Genomic DNA, 23,763 nt, shown 5'->3' on the forward strand with positions numbered 1-23,763 from the left:
CAGGAAAGTCTTTAGAATTGCAGTCTGTGATTGAGGTCTTACAGGGCTGTTGTACCATAGTGATTAAGTAGTTGGGTTGCGAATCAGCACTCTGCTAGTTCAACTCCTGCTACTGCAATGAGCTCTGCAGGCGGCCTTGGGTAAGCCAGCCACTCCTCCCAGCTCCAGCTATATCACGTGGATAACAACATTGACTTTGCTCACTGAGTGGGAACTAATCTGTCTAGAAGGGCGGTATATAAAGTTATTTTCTCAAGTTGCACCTTCAATGGCACTTTTCCTCACAGTGACTGACAGTCTGTGTGTCCTGATGGGTAGGGGAGACAGACCATGGCCTGGGTAGCAGCACAGAACAAACAGCAATGCACCATAACAGCCCTACTCAGATAAAGTCCCACATTATTAAATGGTGCTTGCCTCCCAGGGAAGTGTATTTAGAATTGCAGCCTATGACTGAAGTCTGCACATTCCCATTTCCAAATTCAGTCGGCAGGGAGACTACCATTGCCTGGTACGGTATGTACATTCCCCCTCTCGGCCAACTGAGTTAATTAATGTAAGGGCTAGCTCCCTTTGGGATCTGATTGGTGAATGCTGTTAAGTAAAACAAGAGGCTGCTGTGTGGGCCCAGTGCCTGCCTGCTGCCGCTGCCACAAGGTAAGGACTGAAATGAAACATGCAATGTTTGGGTGGGAGGGTTTTATTATAATTTGATTTCCTGGGTTTAACAAAACAGCAATTTCAAGGTGCATTTCCAGCTTGTCTGTTTCATTTCTGCACACCCGATACCCACAGTGATAATAGCAATGCTCCATGGAACAGTATAGTTCCAACTGTTGGGCTTGGGTCCCTGCCAGACAGCAAGAGGCAACTCTGTTTTTTCTCATAAGGTCATTTAGCTTTGGGCAGAAAGCCACGTTAACCCTCCACACCCTCTAGAGAAAAGGAATGGCAGAGTTTTATAATGGTGGCAACACTGAGGGGCCGGCTAGGAACTGGTCTCTGCTTTCCTTGGTTAAGATGAAGGAGTGAACTAGGCATAGACCCATCGTCACGTCACCCTACCAAATGAGATCCCCTGCTTTAACTCGAACTCCCTAATTGCCCACTCCCATGGTTAATTCTTCCCCTGCACACTTCTCTTCAGACTAGATACTAATGGGAAAAACTAGAGATTAGTTACTTGGGGCCCATCATTTTAGCTTTTCAATCCTGATTTACTGATTATACCAAACTTGTGCTCTACAGGTCACAGGAATTTCAAACTCCTAAGTGCACATCATTTCAAAGCATTCATGTTGAATTGGTGGGGGGGGGATATAAAATGATGCTGCACACACACACAATATATACGGCGAAGACATTCCTTTTGCTGAGAATGTGCTGCGCATCTGACAGGTGATGATGCATGATTGGGCAATCTACCCTTCAGTGTAGATTGTTTAGCCTCCCTTTCCCAGTTACTTGTACTATGAAACTCTTGTGCCATTGCACATGTCCTGAACCAATGGTTACTTGACTTGTTTCTCAAGCAAAAGTGCAGAGGAAATAGCTGTTACTATAGCGTATCAGCTAAGGCCGTCTACTTTTTATTGGAACTGTCACACAGCTGTTTCAGAAATAGCACCATAACCATTCTTGAGTACTTTTAACCAGGGCTTTTTTTAGGCGGGAACGCAGTGGAACAGAGTTCCGGCACCTCTTGAAAATGGTCACATGACCGGTGGCCCCCCCCCCCGATCCAAGTGCCCTCTGCATCACTGGAGCAGCGTGGAGGGCAATCGAAACTCCCCTCTGTCTGGAAATCGGGGGGCGGGGCCACCAGCCATGTGACCATTTTCGCTGAGGGTGATTTAAACTTTAAAAAACTCCCCCCCCCTTGTTCCAGATGACCCAAAGTGACGTCATTGTGCGGTCCTGAGTTCCACCACTTTTCCCAGAAAACCCCCCTGCTTTTAACTAAAGCAGCTTTCTCCAGACTTGGAGAAACACTTCTAAGATGTTGCTCTAGAAGAGAGGCCATTTTTGCCTCCATCAGCCTTCTGCATCCTTTCCTAGGATGCTTAGATGTGCAAGCCTAACATGAAACTGGGCACAACCAGAAATTCTAAGACCAAAGCAGACGCTGGCAGCCCATACAGTTTAAGAGAGATGTAGGACGCTGTGGGTCGCTTGCCGAAGGCCACAGAATTGATAGGAGACTTCTAGGAGTCTAGACAGTTCTTTCAACCTGCTGCAGAAGCTATTCCCATCCATCTCTTCAGCAGGAAGTCCAGTTCAGTAAACAGGTTTTTCCTCCCTTCTGGAGAATAATTCTACATTATCAGTTATTCATAGTAAACAAAGCAGAAGTCCCAAAATCCAGTTTTCTCAGCTTGTGTTGCTGTCCATTCCAAGCTGCGGTGGTTGACATATTTCACGAATTTCAGTGTGTCTCGGTCTCTATAAACCAAAGCTAAACAGTTGTTCTCTGGGTTGACAGTTAGCAGCTTGAGGAGAGAACAAAATGAGAATGGTTAAGAAAGGAAACTGGTTAGAGTTACGCATTTTTGTGGGTAGGGATACATCCATGTCAGCAAAAGAAGATGGTCAATATCTTGAGCATCCCTGCAGCTATTTCTGGGCTATAATATCCAATATCTTCTCCAAGAAAGTGTGCAAGTTAGACATCTGTTCTGCACTTAGTCACAAAAAGAAACAAGGCAGTTTTCTGATATTTCTGTAAGAAATCTTCAGTACTCTGATACCCTCGGCCAAACTACTAAGGGATGTGCTTAACTCAGAGGCTAGGATGAAACAAGCCTGAAAACTGGCTTGGGGGCTGCTCCCCTCAACCTAAGAAGAGATGATGTTTCTTACCTCTTCATCTTCATCTTTTGCAATGTACGAAGTGAAGCCGCCCCATTCCACATCCCAACCTTGAAAGGAAAAAAAATGTCATTTGAAACTCGTACAGCTTTCAGAGCTACTCCATTCCCGCCCCCCTCGAGATAAAATGATACCATCTGAACTGAAGCACAAAAAAGCCACCTGTTAAGCAAGTGTGTTCACCGACTTCAGATTTATATCCTGCTAGCTGACTCAAGAGTCCTCTAGGTAGCCCGCACAAAGGACACGGTTAAAACGGCCACAATAAGACTGCTTTGGTGCTTCCTATCTTTCAGTCCAGACAGAGGGAGTGCTTCAACCTAGTGATGGGTGGGAGTGGGAAGTTTTCTAGAAACTAACATGTCGCTGAAGTCTGAGGGAAAAAATTCCTTTTCTAAAACTGCATTGTTTCATTATAATTAACATAGTGAATTGAATCAATCAAGCTGGACTATTAAACTCTAATTCAACTTTGTTGAAGGGAGGGTTTGAGGACAGGGCGAGTGCCAGCCTGGAACTACCCCGGGCGGGATGAAACCGCAGCGAGGAACACATTGCAGCAAGTCGTGGCCGCGGCATCCGGCATCAACGTCTTCCTCCTCTCAGCATTTATATAGTGCTTAAAATAGCCACATTATCTTTATTGCCAAACAGCCTTGTAAGGTAGGCCGATGGTAAAAATCCAGGGCATCGCACCTTTTGCAGATCAGTGGCCGAATCCACACTACCTATTTGATTCTACGGCTTTTTCGCAAGTGGCACGCTATTCACACAGATACTCACACGCTTTCCCGTTTCGCGTGTTCCCCGCCATCACTGCACCACTATTGCGCCTTCCCTCCAAACCACGTGATATTCGCGGAAATCCGTTTTCTTCTCCTTTTTTTTAACAGTGCATAATGGTCGGTATACCGGTTAACCAACCCTAGTGAGCAGCGGTTTGCGCGAAAAAAGAAACGGTCACCGGAGCATGCGCATGTCGCATGGGGAACGTTTCCCTATTGAGTTCCCCAATTTTCAAGAGTGCAAGGTGCGGTGGCGTCGCTGACTCCGGGATGGACGCGTGCTGAAAATCCTCCGCTCCTCCCAACCCCCAATTCTCCAAAAAAAGCGACACAAATCTACTTTTGATAGCTATATTATGAAAATTAACAATACTAAAAAGAAAAAGAACTTACCAAAAGCAGCTAAAAACTTGCAGCTGCTTTTTTCGGCGCCTGAGGAAAGTGCACAGAGCGAAGGAGCAGAAAAGGAGAGACCCAAAATGGCCGACGGACTTCCTTCTCATACATTTGAAAAGGTACATAATTTAGACATCACTCTAGACCCTCAGCTAGATAAACTAAAAAATGAAATCTTAGATCAAATTGCTAAACTGATTGCCCCATTCACGGCACAACTGGCTGAAATAAAAGTGGACTTGCAAGCAACAAACCTAAAAGCAGATAAAGCCTTAGACGCAAACTTCTCGACACAGAAAGAAGTGAACTTACTGCATGAGGCATTTGAAAACCAACAAGAAAGATTGATCAACCTAGAAGTTAATATGAGACAGAATCACCTGAAGCTGAGGGGTATTGATGAACTATTGATACCAAAAGAAAACTTAATGCCTGTAATCACAAAATGGCTGACAAAACATCTAGAACTAGAAGGAGTAAACACCATAATCACAAAAGCCTACCGACTTGGAACTCCTAAGCCATATAAGAATAGACCTGTGCCAAGAGACATAATCATAGAGATACCTGATCAAAAAATAAGGATGAAAATAATTGAAACAGCTAAAATATCAGGCTCAATATTATTCAATGGATCTCCTGTACAAATATACACTGATTTACCGAGAGAAGCACTACTAATAAGGAAGGAACTGAAACCTATCACGGATGCGTTGAGGAAAGCTGACATCAGATATAAATGGATAAATCATGTCAAGATATTAGTGATTTTGAACGGAAAACATCATGTTGCTACGAACCTAAGGAACGGAACAGAACTCTTGAACAACATCGGCGTGGAGATACCCATGGAAACAAACAAGCAAAATCAGAAGAGGAAATCGACGGACATGCTTTCCCCACAGAAGGGAAGTAAGATCCCGATAAGAAATGCCTAGCAGATCTTGAAGAACAGAAAATTCTCAATGAACTAAAACAGTTACTGTTGTGTCTTATATATTTTGATTAAGACAAATGGAGATTGGGGGCGGGGGGGGGGGAGAGTGAGGGCTTTAGCACAGCTCCGTGGTATTAGAACTTTTCATTTGGAAGTTTACTTTCCAAAACTGTGGCGTATAAACAACGACCCAGTTTGAAAGTTCTACAAATAGCTGTTAGCACTTAAATTGATCGTTAAATTGTTCTTTAGTTAAGAGTGTTCATAAGGAAATTTGATATCTTAGGGGTAAAGAAGGGGAGGGAGGGGGAGAATTTAGGGGTTTAAACTCATTAATATCGCAAGTTTTAAGATTTTGGGGGAGGAAGGGAAGGGTTATATAGTTCAGAATAGTACAGGAAGTAACAAATTTATAAGGAAATACAACAGCACCTAGATATTTATATAGTTAATTATATTACTAAAAAAAAAAAAATCTACAAAAAAAATCAAATTAAAAATTAAAGATAATAATAATAATAGAATAAGGAGAATTATAAGGGAAAACTCCCTAAGGGAAATACAAAACCATTCAACCAAACAAACAAATAAACAAAAAATCAATCCAAACAAACAAACAAACAAACAAACAAACAGTACCTATAGATAAGAGATAGGGATTAGTTATAAGTGTTCGTGATATAAAAGAGTGGTATTAAAATATAATACCAAACTGTATGCCTTTTGATGTTTGATATTATTGTAGTAGGTTGGAATTTGTGTTATATAACAGAAGCAGAATTATATATACCATAATATGGTTTCTAAGTTCAAAATAACTACTTTGAATGTGAGAGGTTTGGGAAACTCCATAAAGCGGAGAAGAGTTATTTCTTTGTTAGCCAAAACTAAATCTCAGGTGATTTTCTTACAGGAAACTCATGCTAAAAATAATGATACAGACGTTCTAAAGGCAAGCTGGATTCAATCACAATATTATGCAGCAGGTAATTCTAAATCGAGGGGGGTGGCAATACTGTTTACAAAAGATCTACCATTTCAACATAAAAAAACCCTCAAAGATCCTAAAGGGAGATTTATCTTTGTTAAAGGTTCAATTCAGGAACAAAGCTACACTTTCGCATCCATTTATGCTCCTAATAATCAACAATTAAATTTCATAGAAGAAACACTAGGAAAACTGGAGAAATTTCAGGAAGGCCATCTCATAGCAGGGGGGGACCTAAACTATATAATGGATTACAAATGGGACAAAACACACTTTGAGAAAAGTACCACCAAAAAAAATAAAAAGACTAAACTACCACCCATCTTTAAAAAACACAATCTTATTGACATATGGAGACACCTACACGTAGGGGAAAAAGATTATACTTATTACTCTCAAAGGCACAACACATATACCAGGATTGACTTTATTTTAGTTTCTGAATCACTGCTTGAGCAAGCGGTTGACTCCCAAATTGGATCATGTTTAATTTCGGACCACTCTTGGGTCAATGTTTTAATAACCTCAGAAACACAAAAACAGAGCTCCAAACAATGGTGCCTGCCGAAACACTTACTCTACAATCACCAAGCAGCTAAAGAAATAGAAAAGATTTTAGAAAGAGCCATAGCTGATAATAATTCTGAAGAAATAAAGGCTAACATACTTTGGGACACAATTAAAACAGTATCAAGAGGACATATTATAGCGCTTTCAGCGAATATAAACAAAGAAAAATTAAAATTTAGACAGGAATTAGTAGAAACCATTAAAAGTCTGGAGGAAAAGCACAAACTGACAGGGAGCAAAAAAACGTACCAACAGTTAACCGCCCAACGCAAAATTCTAGAAACATTTGATAGTAACAGCGTACATAGAAATTTAATTAAGTCTAAGCAAAGATATTGGTTTAACACTCCCAAAGCTTTAAGAACTCTATCGCATAAAATAAAACAGAAGAATCTGAAAAATAACATCCATCTACTTCAAGATGAAAATAAAGTAAACTGCCATGATTCCAAATCAATCTTGCAAGTATTTAGGAAATTTTATACAAACTTGTACTCATCAAGAAACCCCAATCAAACTAAGATTATGGATTTTTTACATTCACTTAAAAACGTAAAGCAACTAGAAGAGAACCATAGATTAATTTTAGAAAAACCTATTTCCCTACAGGAAACCCTAGAAGCAATCAAATTAGCCAAAAATAATAAAGCCACAGGACCTGATGGATACCCATCAGAGTTCTATAAAAAATATGCCACAATACTAGTTCAATATCTAACTAATACATGCAATTTAGTTTTGGATGAATGTAAATTACCTCCTACTTGGAATATGGCCGATATAGTAGTTATACATAAACAAGGAAAAGACCCAATAAAAGCTGATTCATATAGACCTATATCTCTTCTTAATCATGATTATAAATTATTTACATCAATTCTGGTCAGACGTCTAAACACATTTATAAGCAATTATATCCATAACAATCAGGCAGGCTTTATACCCAAAAGAGAAATTACAGATAATATTTACAAAACACTAAATTTGATTGAGTATTGCCAAAATAACAGGACTGAAGCATTGTTCCTATCTCTGGATATTCAAAAAGCGTTCGACTCGGTGGAGAAAAAATATTTATGTAGCACCCTCCAATTTCTAGGCTTTGGTGAGAAATTCCTAAACACTATTGGAGCTATATACACGCACCCCACAGCTAACATTAGACTTAATGGTCTACATTCTGAAAAAATTGCAATTACTAGAGGCACTAGACAGGGCTGCCCATTATCTCCCATACTTTTTGCCATAGCCTTAGAACCCTTCGCAATTGCTTTAAGAGAAAATGAAGATATACATGGAATCTCTATCAAAGAGAATTTTTTTAAAATCTCACTTTTCGCTGATGATATGTTAATTTACCTAACTAACCCAACAAATTCAATGATATATCTCCACCCCTTGTTATCTGAATTTGGTGCCATATCTGGCCTGGTTGTAAACCAAACAAAATCACAAATTCTTCCTATCAATCTCTCTAAAAATACTGAAAATATAATTTCTAAACAGTATAAATACCAATGGGCCTCTAATCATTTACCTTATCTTGGCATTAATATTTCTTCTAAATTAAACGATCTTATCAAATTGAATCATCAAAGAATAGCAAACCAAATTAAGGAAAAAATCATCAATTGGAATAAACTAAAACTTAGTTGGTTTGACAGATTCCATCTAATAAAATCATTTATATTACCTAAATTTCTTTTTGTTTTCAGAGCAATCCCAGTAATAATTCCCATAGCACTAATTACTCAATGGCAAACAATGATCAATAACTTTTTATGGCAAAATAAACATCCAAGAATTTCATTTTCCACGTTGAGACGAAAATCTAGAGATGGAGGTTTTAATTATCCAGATCTTAATCTATACCAAGTAGCAACCAGACATCTAAACTTACTTCAACTTATCTCTATGGAAACTACATCAGAATGGATCACTCTTTTCAATATTCAATTGGACAAATTCTCCTTTAACGACATTATATGGAACAAACAAATAAATAGACCCAAAAACATTAATAAAAACAAATGTTTATTAGCAATTTTGCAGATATGGGATAAATTTAAAACTAAACTCATTCCACAAAAATCCAGATTCTCCTCATTTGTTAATCAGCCTTGGTTTCCTCCAGGTCAAGAAACTGGTTTCATAAAGATATTCCAACAGGCTAAGATAACAAGATTAATTGATATAGCTACAAATTCAGGCCTGATGGAGAAATCAGAAATAGAAGACAAACTAAAGCAAAAACTGTTATGGTTTAGATATTTACAGATTAAAAATATGATGGAACAAATAGACATAAAAACAATAATGAAAACTCCCATGACGGAATTTGAAATGATATTACGCTCCTACACAGCTCAAAAAAAAGGAATGATCTCCATACTCTACACTACATTATTGAGTATTTTGAATAAAAAGCAAATTCTCTGTCAATCCAGCTGGGCCAAAGATTGCAAAGTAGAACAATCACCTGAGATATGGAATAAGATTTGGAATTCAACTATATTTAGATCAAATGTAATCCTAACTAAGTTGCAAACATTTAAAATTATTCACAGGTGGTATCTTACGCCTAAGAGACTATCTTATATATATCCCTCAGCTTCCCCACAATGCTGGAAAAACTGTGGAGAAACGGGTACGTTTGCCCATTGTTGGTGGGGTTGCCCTTTTATAAAAAATTATTGGGAAAAAGTGATTGAATTAATCAATACAATTACAGGATATGAAATCCCTTTGGATCCCAAAATCATTTTTTTAGATCAATGGGATGACTTAAAAATACCTATGATTAGAAAAGAATTGATAGCAACTTTATTAGTAGTAGCAAAAAACGAGATAGCGTTGGTTTGGAAAAAAGATCACGCACCCTCTGTAGATTCGTGGTTTGAAAAACTATGGAATCATTTTATAATGGAAAAAACTCACAATGACCTGTATATAGCCGAACAGTTTCCTACAGAATCCAAGTTCATGGAAAAATGGCTTCCATTCTTTGAACATGTTGAAAAGAATAATATCCAGCCTAAATCAAAAATACTTCAAACAATTACTCTTTCTAGCAGCTTTATATTGTAGCCTATTAGTTTTGTTGTATTACATAGTTCTTAATTGTATGTAATTAACTACCTCCTGTATTACAAAAGTTTTGTACTGGTTACTATTTCAGTTATAGTTATATGTGTAAGTTAGTACGTTGTAATAGTTTAATTGCAATAAATATTAAAACATTAAAAAAAAAAACTTTGTTGAAGTACAGCAGTAAGTTATTACATTAAATGTTTTAATGCCTTATTTTTTGTCCTAATTTTAGCCATATAAGAAAAGAGTGTATGTGACTGAGCTGATCAGGCTTTACCTAGAAACTACTTTACTGGATTACTTGTGAATGTTTCGAATAAAACATGCATTTTCCCCCTCAGTTGCTTTTGGCTATTGGAAAAACTTTGGAAAGGATAATACAGCCCATCAGATTAACATGATGGACTTTGACTTTTGTTTGTCTGCTAAGTCCAACCAACCAACCCAGACGTTTGGCAAAGTTGTCCTTTCAATGATTTCTGGTTATTTCCTCCTTCCTCCCTCCCTCTTCTCTGGGGCTAGCTCTTGCAGAGAGCCATTTGCAGGGCTGCCTTCCCATGCCTGCCACAGAAACAACCCCACAGAATATGGGCCCCTAGGGATGCTTTTCTGTGCTTTGTGTTGTGCACTTCAGCATCCTAGGAGGATGCTCTCTGGAAGTGCAACTGCTCAGGAAACAAGAAGACTAGAGCACCCAAATCTTGTACAATCAATTCCTGGGGGTGGGGTGGGGGGGTGGATCCTGGGGATCGGTTCTGCTAAGTGTTGTGCTTCCCCCTAGCACAGAGCTTCTTGCACCAAAGGAAAAACTCTTTATGCTGGGTGAGCCACAGAATCCAGCCCTATACTTCCATCCCGTCTCATACAAATGCTTGAGACTGCTAACAGCACCACCCCGACCACTGCATCCAAAGAACAGCAGCAGGCTGAGGGCATACTCCGTAGTCTGGTCACAATGGGGGTAGCAACATTTTTTCCACTGTCTTAGCTCTCCAGCTCTATACTTCCATCCTGTCTCATCCAAATGCTTGAGATTGCTAACAACAATGACAACATTCAATTTATATACTGCCATTTATGTCAACTTAACACCCAATCACTCAGAGCAATTTACAAAGTATGTTGTTATTATCCCCACAAATATCACCTTGTGAGGTGGGTGGGGCTGAGAGAGCTCTGAGAGAGCTCTGACTGACCCAAAGTCACCCAAGCTGGCTTCAAGCGGAGGAATCAAATTCAGTCCTCCAGATTAGAGTCCTGGTGCTCTTAACCACTACACCAAGCTGGTGTAACAGCACTTCCCCGCCCCAGCAAAACTGACCTTCACATCCACAGAACAGCAGCAGATCGAGGGCAAACTCCGTAGTCTGGGCATCATGGACTAGGGTGTAGCAACCTTTTGTCCACCGTCTCAGCTCTCCAGTGCACTGAGGGACACTTGAGCCTGATGGAGGAGGAAAACATTAGGCATGCTTTTCATCAAGTGCTAGATTTTGCAGCATTACATCTCTTTGGTCAATGTGGTGTAGTAGTTAGAGCATCAGAGCAGGATCTGGGGGAACCAAGACTGAATCTCCTACTCGGCCATGGAAGCTCGCTGGATGACCTTGGGTCAGCCATACACCCTTGGAACTTAACTTCCTCACAGGCCTTTTGTGGGAATAAAATGGACGAGAGGAGAATTATATAAGCCACCTTGGGCCCCCAAAGGAGAGAAAGGTGGGGGACAGATATTGTAAAATAAAAATAAATTTTAAAAAATCTGGCACCTTAGGTAGAATTTGGGATGTTTGGGGGATGGGTTTGGTACATGACAAGGACACAAGATGCAGTCATAATGGAAAAACAGTAGAGAAGTGACCAACAATCACAATCATTTCGTGTGCCATTGTTTCAGTGTTAAAACACAACAGCTGATGGGGTAGTGGTAATAGAGGACTTGACCCGGTCAATGAAATGTCGTGGACCAACAGGTTTCCACGTTTAAGCTTTTTCCTTCATAAGAGAACTCAAAGCCGGCCTTTCTTTCTAAGAAATCTACACTCTGTACTAGAATTTGGACTTGATGATTCTCAAGTTGCAATACTGTAATCCTTTTATGGGCTAAACAGATGCCAATTTCACGTGGCTGATCCCCAAAGAACTGCTGCCTCTGATGACTGAAGCAGAGCAAGTGCTGGCTCACACAGCTGGGGTGCGGGCTTCAAACATCTCACTTTAGATACATTATTGAGGGGGCATATTGAAAAAAATCCCCACACTGTCTGGATCAGGATGCTTTTCATACCACTTTTGCATCCGTTGCTTTCAGAGCTTCTCTGCAGCTCCCCTGTGCCATTAGGCCTGTTGGTTTCTTCTTGACTGCTCTCTCCTTGCGTGCAACGGGAAGGATCTCCTCCTGCAGCCCTTTCTTCTTTCTCCTCCTCCTCTTCCTCCTCAGGAGCTAGGAAATGCAGCTTCAAGCCCGTGAAGTTGGAGAGAAGCAGGAAGAAGGCTTCCGAGCGGAACAGCTCCATGCACTCTTTCAAAATGGCCGGCAGGCTCTCCTCTTCCGCTTTGTCATAAAACCTAGAAGACCGGAAGCATTGTTAACAGGGCCAATTTGTGTGCTGCTTTTCTTCAAAACAAATGATGCAAATTCTGCACTAAAGAGACTCAAATTTCATTCAGAAACTGTTAGGCAAATGAAGCAAAAATCAAATCAGAGTCTACTTCCAAGATACATAATTTGTCCTTTTGCATGGATGAAGGAAGATGAATGAAGGTTTATCAATCATATGTACATCCTTTGCTATGGATGGTACTCACAAATTAGTATAAACATCACAACCAACTTGTAAGGTAGGATATGCAGAGCCACCCAGCGAGGTTTGTGGCCAGCTAGGCATTTGAGCTTGTCTCCTGGGTCTAAAGGAAAAAGTACACACTACATGGTGAAGTAGGTGATCCTATATATTACAGGAGCGAATGTGACTCAGATGCTCTTTCTAACAGCTGCTCTGGTATGTGTACAACACACAGGGGTGTCCCAAAGGCCAACAATCCATCCACAGTACCACGGTGGTTTTCAATTTACGGTCAGAAACAAGGGGGTATTAAACAGTTGGGAAGGCATGTGATGGAACTCAGAAATTATTTATTTACTTCCATTATATCTCATCTTTCTTCCCAAAAGGAACTCAAAGAGGCTTATGTCATTCTCTTCTCCATTTTATCTTCACAACAACCCTGTAAGGTAGGTTAGGGTATGCCTAACTGACCCAATGTCACCCATCAAGTTTCCATAGCAGAGTAGGAAGTCAAACCTGGAGTCAAACCCAGATTCTAGTCTGAAATACACTGGTTGGAGGTCCAGTTGAATCCTTTCTGCCTTCTGAGAATTCTAGCAGCAGCATCCACATTTTATGTAGTTATAACAGCTAGCAACTGTGGGGTTTTTTTTTTAATGCTTAAAAGAACCACCTGAAATACTTACGGCCAAATGCTTGGCTAGTTATTCAGACTAATACGCATGGATCTCAGTCCTTGCAGACCAAATACATGCAGCGGAGAGATATCTGCAATAAGCTACCCTGATGACCTACAACTGGTAGGGCAGAATAGCCCGGCATGTTCCTACCTTTTGTTAGGGGGCCCCCTGCTGTTCCACTTGTGTTCTCCCTTCTCCAGAGCTTCACAGACAAGCTGGAATTTGTCTCTCTAGAAACCAAGCACAGTGAAACAGCCATTAAGGTAAGGCTCTGAGCAATGCTAACCACTTGGGGCAAGGAACCCCCCGTTTCAGCTCTACCATTTGTCTCCTGTTCTTGGCTTCCCCCAGGAAAGTAGGCCCAGCCATTCGCGCTATGGGGCAAGAAGTGAACTGGATGACTTTGATTCATTGCTCATGCTCTCCTGTCCCTTATTAGCTGCTCTCAGACCGCTATCTTCTTGATGTTGCCGATGCCATGGGACTTTGGCCAGGGGAAAGGGCTAACCACGAGAATCCAGTATTTTCTTTCCAGTCTATAACATCATGGCGGGACAGAAATCACCGTGTGAGAGTTTGCATTACATTCACAAATATGCTGACCAGTCGCCAATTAAAGTTTAACTGGCATGGCTACCCCACCAAGTAAAATTACCCCCTACACCCACTGGGTGTAGACTAGTTCTGTGCAGCCACAGGAAGCATGCTGCAGCAAGACGTGGTGCCAAAACTGAGTCAGCTGTGACAGGATTTTTGCAAAGAGCCAGGCTGTGGCTGTTGTGCAAAAGAATGCCCAAGATTCTGGGAGGTGGGGTGGCTGCTCATTCCTCTGTATCCCTCAGAGGTCCCAGTGAAGTCAGGCAGGACTGAGTATTTAAGGCATGGTAAGACTGGTCCACACTGCATCAAAATTATGGTGAAACTGTGGATTAGCATTTAGTTTATTCACTGATACCCCTAATGGAGACACTTCATTGATTCCCCGCTCCCGTAATGGAGCCACAAAGTGGCTTACAACATTCTTGTTATCTCCTTTCCCCCCCTTCACAACAAGCCTGTGATGTAGGCTAGGCTGAGCATGTGTTACTGGCCCAATGTCACAAAGCCAGCTTTCCTGACAGAGTGGGTTTTAAAACTGAGTCTCTTGGATCTTATTCCAGCACTCTATTGTCCCACACTCGCTAAGGATTTTTGAAACACCGTATTAATTGCTTCCTTTCATTTTGGAAGTTCTGCAAGATAGCCAACAGCAGCCTTAAAAAAATTACATCTAAAATATCTGGTTGAAGCAGCTAAAATACAAGCGTTGGAAGAAATCTTACAGTGGATGCCTAACAGCATTTTCCTGGGAGTAAGCCTCATTGAATAGACCTCAGTAGGAGTCTGAGTAGATCTGCTTAGGATTGCACTGCTGGTCCTTTACTATAGCTTCTAAATTCTAATAAGTTCTTTTTGGATAATCCTGGAAGATACTAATCTCTGCTTCAAGTGGAAGATGGTTCCAAAGTAATCTGGCAACCAAGGATGCCTTTTCTATGCTCCTGAACTATCCTAAACTGGCATACTGACAGCACTATCATTAAGAGGCTGCCGTATTAAACCTGGATAGTGATACCATTCCATGTATTCAAAAAAGCCCATTGGGTTATAACCAGTATCAGCAAGATTAGGATAAAAATCACAAGAGCAAGAGACCCAGCATTTAAATAAAGAAATACACATTTTTTTAAAAAAATTAAAAGGCTCCAAGGATAGTGACACAAGTCAGATACATATCAGTCTTCATGACAAGTGTTTTGCAAACTATACTACGGACCCCCACTTCTCTCAAAAAAAGTGAGAATGCTGTTCCTGGCCTGGGTTACTCAGACGGCTTCCTCAGTGAAATCATGCCGGAGGATCCAAACGGTGCTTCTTAGACTCACCTTGAGAAAATTCTTCAGTAGAATCTCAGACCGATCCTCAAACTCCTCTTGGATCTGGCTCTGGGAATCCATCTCCAGATACACTGGGTTGATCCAGCAATACAAGATTTCATGCTAATGAAAAACCAAAGCAGCGAACGGGAGAGAAAGGATATTTACATTATGTTATCAAACACAGAATAATAAAGCCCTCCAGCCCTCAGCCAGAATCACCTCAAGGCCTCTTTTGGTGCTGGCATGTTGATATTCTGAGAACCCGGCAATCTATGTTGCTGAGTGCTATTCCCTGCTCTAATGGACATTGGTGGTCCCAGGTGATTCTCCCTTGCACGAAGAGGTAGTTGTACTGGACTGTTATGCTTTCTGATAAATTCCAGTTCAACGCTCACACACTTGAATCTTCCTTCAAACTTCTTTTGTTAAAAATGGTTACTCGTAGGAGATGTGACATTACCCCATTAGAGGTCAATCGCAATGATGTTTTTTTCCTCCCACTGTGGGTATTAAATTAGCTTAGCAACTCTAAAAAGATGACCATTCGCAGCCATTTAAAAAAATTAATTTGTAACATTCTTCTAAGGATAACAACGCTTAGTCACAATGCAGAATGTTACAGTACAGCAAGAAAGTAAACATTTCAACTGGTCAGTCAAATGTAACATGAATTCATTAACATACAATATTATATTTCTATCTCAAAGTTACAGTATTTGACATAACTTATATGAAGACTTAAGACCACTTAATATATGTATATGGATCTTAACCTTTCAGAGCATGTGTCAAACATCTTATCTGAGTCAAATGTTTAAAAAGGGAATTTTTCTATAGTTATTTATATAAGAGGAATTTTGTGTGGCTTTAATGTATACAGTTATTTTCAGTGCGATCCTAAATTGAGTTGCACCCTTCTAAACCCACTGACTTTAATGGACTTAGAAGGGCATAACTCTGCTTAGAATTGCACTATAGACATTTAGGCTATGGACAAAAGAGGTACATACTGTATGTCTGGCATTTCACTGCCTATAGATCCCATAAACTTCCCCCTTTTATGTATCTCTCTGACATCTGGAGGCACACTCCATGCATCTGATAACATGGGGTCTAGTCCACAAAGCTTATGCCACAATAACCTGTTAGTCTTTAAGATACCACAAAATTCCTTTTGGGGCTTTATGTCTCCTGCAAGCAGATCATGAGAACCCCTAGTAAGAAACTGAAGGAGGGATGGGTGGATTCAGAAAAAAAAGAATTTTCTCTTCCAATAAATTAATTAAATGGCAAGAGTGCTTGATTGTCTGACTCCATTTGTGGAAGTTAGAATACCTGGAAAGGTAGCAGAGTTTGCTTACATCAAAAGGGATGTGGGGGCTCCGTGGCAGAAGTGGCTCAATGTGGCGTGGTGGCCTAGCAACCGAGGGACCATGAAACCAGCCACTTACAGACAACCGACACTTGCCCTTGGAAAGAACTTCAGCCACCTGGGATACAAGGAAATCCAAAGAATATAGTTATTCTGAAGTCTGGGCTAAGACACAGTATGTGGACATCAGGTAAAATGTGAAACCAAAGCTACCCTCATCAGTGAAAATACACCCCAAAAAAGAAGACCATAAGTGGCCAACTGCCGTCACATGGAGCCCACCATAGCCATGCCTAGTTTGATCTCAAGCATCTTTCAGCTCAATCTTAAGAGAAGTTTCAATGGATTTAGACTGGAGTAACTCTGCTTAGGATTGCACTGTTCAGCTTCTTGAAAGAGCTTAACTGATTTCCGAAATACCTGTATTCAAGCAGAAATAACAAGCCAGGAAGGCATGCCTGAGATAACAGCAGCACTCACAACAGTCTAAGAAGAGGGTATGGCCTCGGGTCAACCTTTCCAGCTATTTGGGAGTCTGGAGGGAATTATGGCTCAGTGGCAGAGCACCTGCTTTGCATGCAAAAGGTCTCAGGTTCAAGCCCTGGAATCTTTGGTTTAACAAAAATCTCGGGTGGCAGGCACTGGTTGCAAAGGGGTAGCCATGTTAGCCTGTTACAGCACAGTAAAACAAAAGTCCAGGGGCACCTTAGAACCTGATAACATTTATTTCAATATGAGCTTTTCCAAGTCACAGCTCACTTCCTCAGATATGGGGAGGGAGATCAAATTGAGAGTTCTAAAGGGAAAGATTACAAGGTGGGAGAGGAAGTGTTGAGACAGAGAGGCTAGTCACAATTTTGTTCTAGTCATTTACACTTGAAAGACTCTGAATTCACACCCAACCTCAGTCTCAAGCCCTCCCCCCCTGTAAACTTCCTCTTAAGCAGAACTCCCGGTTTGATTTCCCTCCACAAACCTGAGGAAGTGAACTGTAATCCACAAAAACTCATATTGAAATAGATGTTGTTAGTATTTAACACGCCACTGGACTTTTGTTGTATTTAGCAGCTATTAGGCAAGGATGTTTGAGAAAGATACCCGAGAACCTAGAAAACAGCTGGCAATCAAAGTAGGCTACGCCAGCTAAATGGCTCAGAGCTAAACTACACAAGACGAAATACATGAAGACACAAGTGAAAGGAGACACAATGTTAGCTGGGAAGCACAAATTTCACCTCTCTACAGAGCGGCAAATATAGCTCCTCAGAGGGTTTGTTAATTTTACCTCTACAGAGCCAGCAAAGATCCTTCCTCAGAGGGTTTGTTAATAATTGACAAAGCCTTCAGGGAGGCAAAAGGGAAATTAACAAATTCTCTGAGGAGCAATCTTTGCCAGCTCTGTAGAGAGAGGTGAAATTCAAACTATGCTTCCTGGCTAACACTGTGTCTCCCTTCACTTGAGCGTCCTTGCGTAATTCGTCTCGTGTAGTTTAGCTCTCAATGGTCTAGGGCTGAGTAAAAAACAGCTTCATAAAAGAGTCTGGAGAATTAGAGGGAAAGTTGGAACAGCATTATTGGTGCATGTGCACAGGAACAAGAGCCTTCTTGCCTGGTGGAAAGAGACTGGAGACACTTCGAAGAAAGCTAGTGAGTTCCACAAAGGGACCAATGACTTGACGATCTGCTGAGGTTGGAAGTGATCTGGCAGGGGATAAAAAAGACAAAGATGCAATGTTTGAATAGTTGCATCCATCACTGCAATCCACTTTTTCTTCCTGCTATCACCTCTAGACCACAAAACTAGCAAAATATTTGCATTCTTCACACCCAGATTTCACTTATTGCTCTTCCAGACCAGTTGTTTGCATTTCTCAGTCTTTCTTTGCACCCATCCAATACTAGCATGTAGTCAAGGCTTAGCTCTGCCCCGATGCCACTTCCTTGACCCACAAGCCATGGCCACTAGGATACAAGGAAGATGGCTGGTTTTTTCCAGCAGTGAGTGTGTATATGTGAATTAGCAGAAAAACATAGGAGAACGCCACCAATCTGAACTGCCAAAGAGTTCTAGTGGATTGAAACATATTGGAGCTCCTGTTGTTGGGGACTAAGGCAGAAATCCTAGCCCTGCTACGCGAGTGCACTTTTAAGTTGAACTGGTAGAACCTGGGACCCTTGGCATCCAAAATACAGGATCTTCCACTAAGCTCTCCATTTGTCAACTGAAAGAACCAAGATGAGATTTAACTTGGAATTACAGAACAGCCAACATCAAAACGTGGAAACGGTCCAGGCCAGTATGCTGAGACCTGTGGGATAATTTTTTCAATATTCCCATTTTCATAACGAGTTTAATAGTGCAATCCTAAGCAGAGTTATGCCCTTCTAAGCTTATTGACTTCAGTGGACTTGGAAGTCTGCAATTCTGCTTAGGACTCCACTCAAAGCAGTTGCCTCCTGCTTAAAAACCTCAGCTGCCGCAGCATCTTACAACTTCCTTATTTTTGATGTTGTATCACTGTGGATATTTGCCTCGATTGAGGGGAAATCACACAGGTGTCATTTCCTTGCCAGGGAGTATGAATGCTACACAAGATATCAAAATGTAGAAGTATGATGTAAAGGAAGGAACCATGTAACAGGCTGCAATTAGCTAGGAGTCCTTTTCGGCTGGCCTGCTGGCTCCGAGCGCACAAGAGGGCTTGCACCCTCCACTTACTGTCTGTGCTGAAAAGGTCCAGAGTGCCCCCATCACTCCTGTCCCACGGTGGCACAAGATAGAGAATGAAGGCAATTCGTCGGCCTTCCAGTTTGTCGTCATGGCAGAGAAGAGCATCTGCAATGGTAGACAACCCAGTTGAAGAAGTAATTGGGCCTGGGCAGAGACTGCCAGGCATACCTAATAAAAATCATCAAGCTTCAGACCCAGCAAGACCATGTTACTAGATCATAGTTGCTCTTCTTTTACTATCACTGAAGATGTATTTGTTTATTAAACATCTCACCTTTCTTCTCAATGGGAACCCAAAGCAACTCTCATAGTTTTCCTCTCCTCCACTCCATCCTCACAACAACCCTGTGAGGCAGGTTAGTTTCTTACCATGAAAACCCAACCAGGGGTCACCATTAGACAGCTATGATTTGAGGGCACTCTCCACCACCAACGGAAATAAATGACAGCCCTTCAGAGATGAGACACCCAGGGATACCAGCATATGCATCTAATCTTTACAATTTTAAAAATTTGATTTATATTATGTTTTTCCATTATTAGGTTTCCATAGTGGCTTACACTTTTAAAAAACACACGCTATTTTTCCCCACCCCATCTTAGTCCCCACTGCTGAGCAAATGCTATAGTGCCTTCCTCCCAGGCTCTGCTTGTCAGGTCCCTCTCTGCCTCACATGTGGTTGTGTTGATGGAGACAGCGGGGCATTTCCTCACCTGTATATTCATATTTGGCACAGAACAAATCGATGGTTGGCTCCAGCTCCACTTGGGCCACATCTGAAAGCCACACCCGGAATTCATCCAAGAGGACTTCCCTGAAAGACAGAAGAGTGCACAGAACATGAGCCTGCAGAACCTTAGTGCAGCCACTACTGTTGCCCATGGGCGTTAGATGTGGCCTGTAATCCACAAGGAAGGCAGCCTTCCTTCCCAAGCTCCAGCAGACAAGTTGGTGGTCTCCAAAATAAACTTCACAAAGTTCAGTGGGGCAAGTAAGCAAGTGTGCCCAGGCCTGAAGCCCAAGCAGGTTGACTTGAAAGATGTACAAAACTTGGAAGCGATTAGACATATTGCATGCTCACCAACACCACCAGCTGCCTTATTTCCAGAGCTAAAATCATGAAACTGGCTCCGCTCACCCCTTTAGCTTGGCCACCATAAATCACGCTATGGGTTATGTCAGAAAACACAGCAATAAATTTACCTTAAAGCAGCGATGTGGGGCTCTTCTGCCTTTTGGAGATCATCTGACTTTGCACATGCAATAGAAAACAAGAGTTACAAGTTTTATGCTCCAGCCCAAATGGCTTTTGTAGTAATAACAGGAGGGCGGGAAACATCCTTAACATCATCATCTAGAACTTTATTTGCTGATTTTAACCCCAACAGGGATCCAAAGTGGCCTCCAATATTCTGCCCTTCTCCATTTTATCTTCACAGCAAACTTGTGGGGTAGGCTAGGCTGAATGCGTGTGACTGGCTCAAAGTCGTCCCGCAACAGTGGGGATTTGAACCTTGGTCTCTCAGGAGCAGAGTGGTAAGCTGCAGTACTGCAGCCCAAGCTCTGCTTACGACCTGAGTTCAATCCTGGCAGAAGCCGGGTTCAGGTAGCCAGTTCAAGTTTGACTCAGCCTTCCATCCTTCCGAGGTCGGTAAAATGAGTACCCAGTTTCCTGGGGGTAAAGCGTAGATGACTGAGGAAGGCAATGGCAAACCACCCCATAACAAAAAGTCTGCCAAGAAAACGTCATGATGCGACGTCCCCCCATGCGTCAGTAATGACTTGGTGCTTGCACAGGGGACTACAGTTACCTTTTTTTTACCTTTCAAATCCTAATTCAAAATGTTAACTGCTACACCAGACTGGCTTTCATTTGCCTTACATGACTAATAACCTGTAAGCGGACTAATAAGATTGGTCAAGACCAAGCGTCCTTGATCGGCTTGCCTGCTGATCAAGTAAGAATTGCCTCCAGCTGATCAAGAAGAAAAACATTCTTTAAAAGTGCTTTCCTTCTTTTGAGCAACTAACTACACGCTACAAGTGGGTGGACAAGTTACACAACACTGCTTAGCAGAGCTGCTGGGGGATGATGTTGTGATCTATTGCAGTCAGAACAGATGGCCTTACCACTGAGCTATGACTCCTCTCCCATGAAGGGCAACTGCACATGAAGTAAGGTTCAGTTTGGTGCTATGGGAAAAAATCTAAAGAAGCCTCAGACTCAGGCGCTCTCTCATCTTCTACAAGCTATTGATTTCCCATTCCAGTAAAACGAACAACCTTGGGTTTTTCTTACTTTTACCCTACGAAGCCGGACTGGAAACCTCAACTTGCCAGCTGGGATGCATCAGCTAATGACTGGTTGGATCCTTACTTGTTTTACATTTTGTGCAAGAGGGAGGAGAGCCAACACTGCTTGATCCCCCTCCTGACTGCAGTCCAACTCCTTGCATAACTTTCTGTTTGCTCAAATTCCACAATCCTCTATGGTATATTTAAAGCCAGAAAGTAACTAATTTGTTCGTGGTGCGCAAGGAGAGAAAGTGTGCAGGGGACCTGGTGATCATGCCTTATGGCAGAAGTGGTCTTTGAGCCCCATTCAGAGTTATGCTTTCATACTCAAGTAAGTACCTGCTTGAATTTGTACAAGTCGTTGCACTTTTCATGGAAATCCAGGCTCAACAGCTCCTTCTGCAGTCCTTCTAGGAAATTCTCATTTTGGATGAAGTTTGGGATGACACAGTGGCAGAATGGAACAGGATCCAGCACAACGACCTCTTGAGAAAACACAAAGAGATTAGAGATTGTCGAAGGCTTTCACGGCCGGAGAACAATGGTTGTTGTGGGTTTTCCGGGCTGTATTGCCGTGGTCTTGGCATTGTAGTTCCCGACGTTTCGCCAGCAGCTGTGGCTGGCATCTTCAGAGGTGTAGCACCAAAAGACAGAGATCTCTCAGTGTCACACTGGTTACTGAGACACTGAGAGATCTCTGTCTTTTGGTGCTACACCTCTGAAGATGCCAGCCACAGCTGCTGGCGAAACGTCAGGAACTACAATGCCAAGACCATGGCAATACAGCCTGGAAAACCCACAACAACCAGATTAGAGATTCATAAACAGTGACTAATATTAATGCTGTCCTCTTTGCATTTTACATCCACCTTCTCGAAAAAGAAGATTATAAACAATATGTGCACCGAATTAATGCAAGGATTTTTAAACTCAGCTGAGCCTATTTACAATTATTAGGGTCAAATCCAAATGATAGACAAGTGTTTATCTCGTGAATAAAGCTGCAAAGGAGTAAAGAACTAAGAAGCTGTTCTTAGTTTTGGAATGCAATGAGAGCCAGAATACACAACCCCAACCCTAGTTACAAAACAGCCATTTGAGTGATGAAGGAAGGCCTCTCAAAAGACACTAATAGTGAAACTCTAAGCACAGTTACTTGCGTCTAAGCCCACTGAAAGCAATGGGCTAAGACTGGAGTAATTCTGCTTAGGATTTCACTGTCTTTCTTTCCCAACCCAATTGACAAGGCAAAAACAAGAATGCCAATGAACTCCCCCACATGGATGGGACTTATCCCGGTATACAATTCATACTTGACTTGTGTACAATTCTCTCTTTTGCTCTCAGATATACTGCCCACCTTCCAAAGCAGCCACCCCTGCTCCCTCTCCAAGGAAAGTGATCTCTGTCTTTTGGAGTTCAGTTGCCAGATCTCCAGGCTTCACCTGGAGGTTGGTAACGATACTGTTCATACTGAAACAGATGTCAGTCCTTAAGCTGCCACTGCCCTTTTGTTTTATTAGGGAATGGTATTGGCTGGCCTCACACCGTCCCAGTGAGGATCAGCACCTAGGAGCCGCTTTTTGTAGGCAGGGTTTTTGCCCCAAGACCTTCGCTCTTCCTACCGTCCTCGAGGGCCTCCCTGCGGGCCCAAGCGGCGGCCACTTTCTCCCTTAGGAGCGGTTCCTTCAGGGCCGCCGACAACTCGGCGCGCACCTCCCTCTTGAGGCGCTTCTTCTTCCCGGCTCCTCCAGACGAGGAGGAAGAACCGCCGTTAGGCGGGAAAGGGGCCCTCCGTCTCCCACTCATCGTCCTCTTCACGAGTGCCTCACGTTCTCGAAACTACACGTCCCATCATACCTCACGGACAAATCGGGACTTATCCAATCATAAAAAGGGCAGGGTCGGAAACAGAGAGGCGAACGGACCTTCTGTAACATGATATCTACGGTTTTACCCGCTACCTTTCCTAAAGGCCTATGGTCGGAAGCACCATAGAGAGTGACTTCCGCTGAGGGGCACATCCCTTGCTGAACCTCTGAGGTGAAACTCCGCGAAGCCCTTGTGCTGAAACTAGAAAACGAGTATGTTAGCACTGCGCCTGCGTAAGGATTCAGCTTTTCCCGTCCCCATAAGAATTGGAGCCAGAGGCGCCAATAGGAGCGCGTGCGGTCTTCAGTCGCTGTTCTCATTGGTTACGGCGCTTCCACCAATCGGGCCCTAGGGGGGTCAAGCAGCGGCTGGCTCTTTCTTTCCCGCCTCTCCCGCTCTCTAGCGCTGTGAATTGCCTAGAGTGTCTCCCTACATGCCTCGTCTCTATGGTTTCCGGAAGCGTGGCCTGG

General features: G+C 42.2%; 1 protein-coding gene across 1 annotated transcript; it reads right to left on the reverse strand.

The window, feature by feature from the left end:
* Nucleotides 1–701: 701 nt before the first annotated feature.
* OGFOD1 (2-oxoglutarate and iron dependent oxygenase domain containing 1) lies at nucleotides 702–23,321 on the reverse strand. The gene is made up of 13 exons (XM_055000684.1): nucleotides 23,047–23,321; nucleotides 21,761–21,906; nucleotides 20,330–20,376; nucleotides 19,840–19,940; nucleotides 19,114–19,230; nucleotides 18,004–18,095; nucleotides 16,384–16,512; nucleotides 15,029–15,142; nucleotides 13,254–13,333; nucleotides 11,922–12,202; nucleotides 10,956–11,078; nucleotides 2,860–2,918; nucleotides 702–2,489 (listed from the first exon to the last, which is right to left on the reverse strand). The coding sequence occupies exons 1-13, from the start codon at nucleotides 23,228–23,230 to the stop codon at nucleotides 2,328–2,330; spliced, it is 1,635 nt and encodes a 544-aa protein (XP_054856659.1). The 5' UTR covers nucleotides 23,231–23,321; the 3' UTR covers nucleotides 702–2,327.
* Between the last annotated feature and the right edge of the window lie 442 nt (nucleotides 23,322–23,763).

The sequence above is a fragment of the Eublepharis macularius genome, chromosome 16 (genome assembly GCF_028583425.1).
Source record: "Eublepharis macularius isolate TG4126 chromosome 16, MPM_Emac_v1.0, whole genome shotgun sequence".
NCBI lineage: Eukaryota > Metazoa > Chordata > Lepidosauria > Squamata > Eublepharidae > Eublepharis > Eublepharis macularius.

Bases quoted from the DNA above. Each gene is read 5' to 3' on its own strand.
- OGFOD1 (XM_055000684.1), bottom strand. From the start codon at position 23,230: ATGAGTGGGAGACGGAGGGCCCCTTTCCCGCCTAACGGCGGTTCTTCC. The intron at 16,513-18,003 runs GCAAGAAGGCTC...CTTGTATCCCAG, and splicing joins CTCCAGTCTCTTTCCACCAG to GTGGCTGAAGTTCTTTCCAA. The intron at 2,919-10,955 runs GTCAGTTTTGCT...TTTCCTTTCAAG, and splicing joins GCTGTTCTGTGGATGTGAAG to GTTGGGATGTGGAATGGGGC.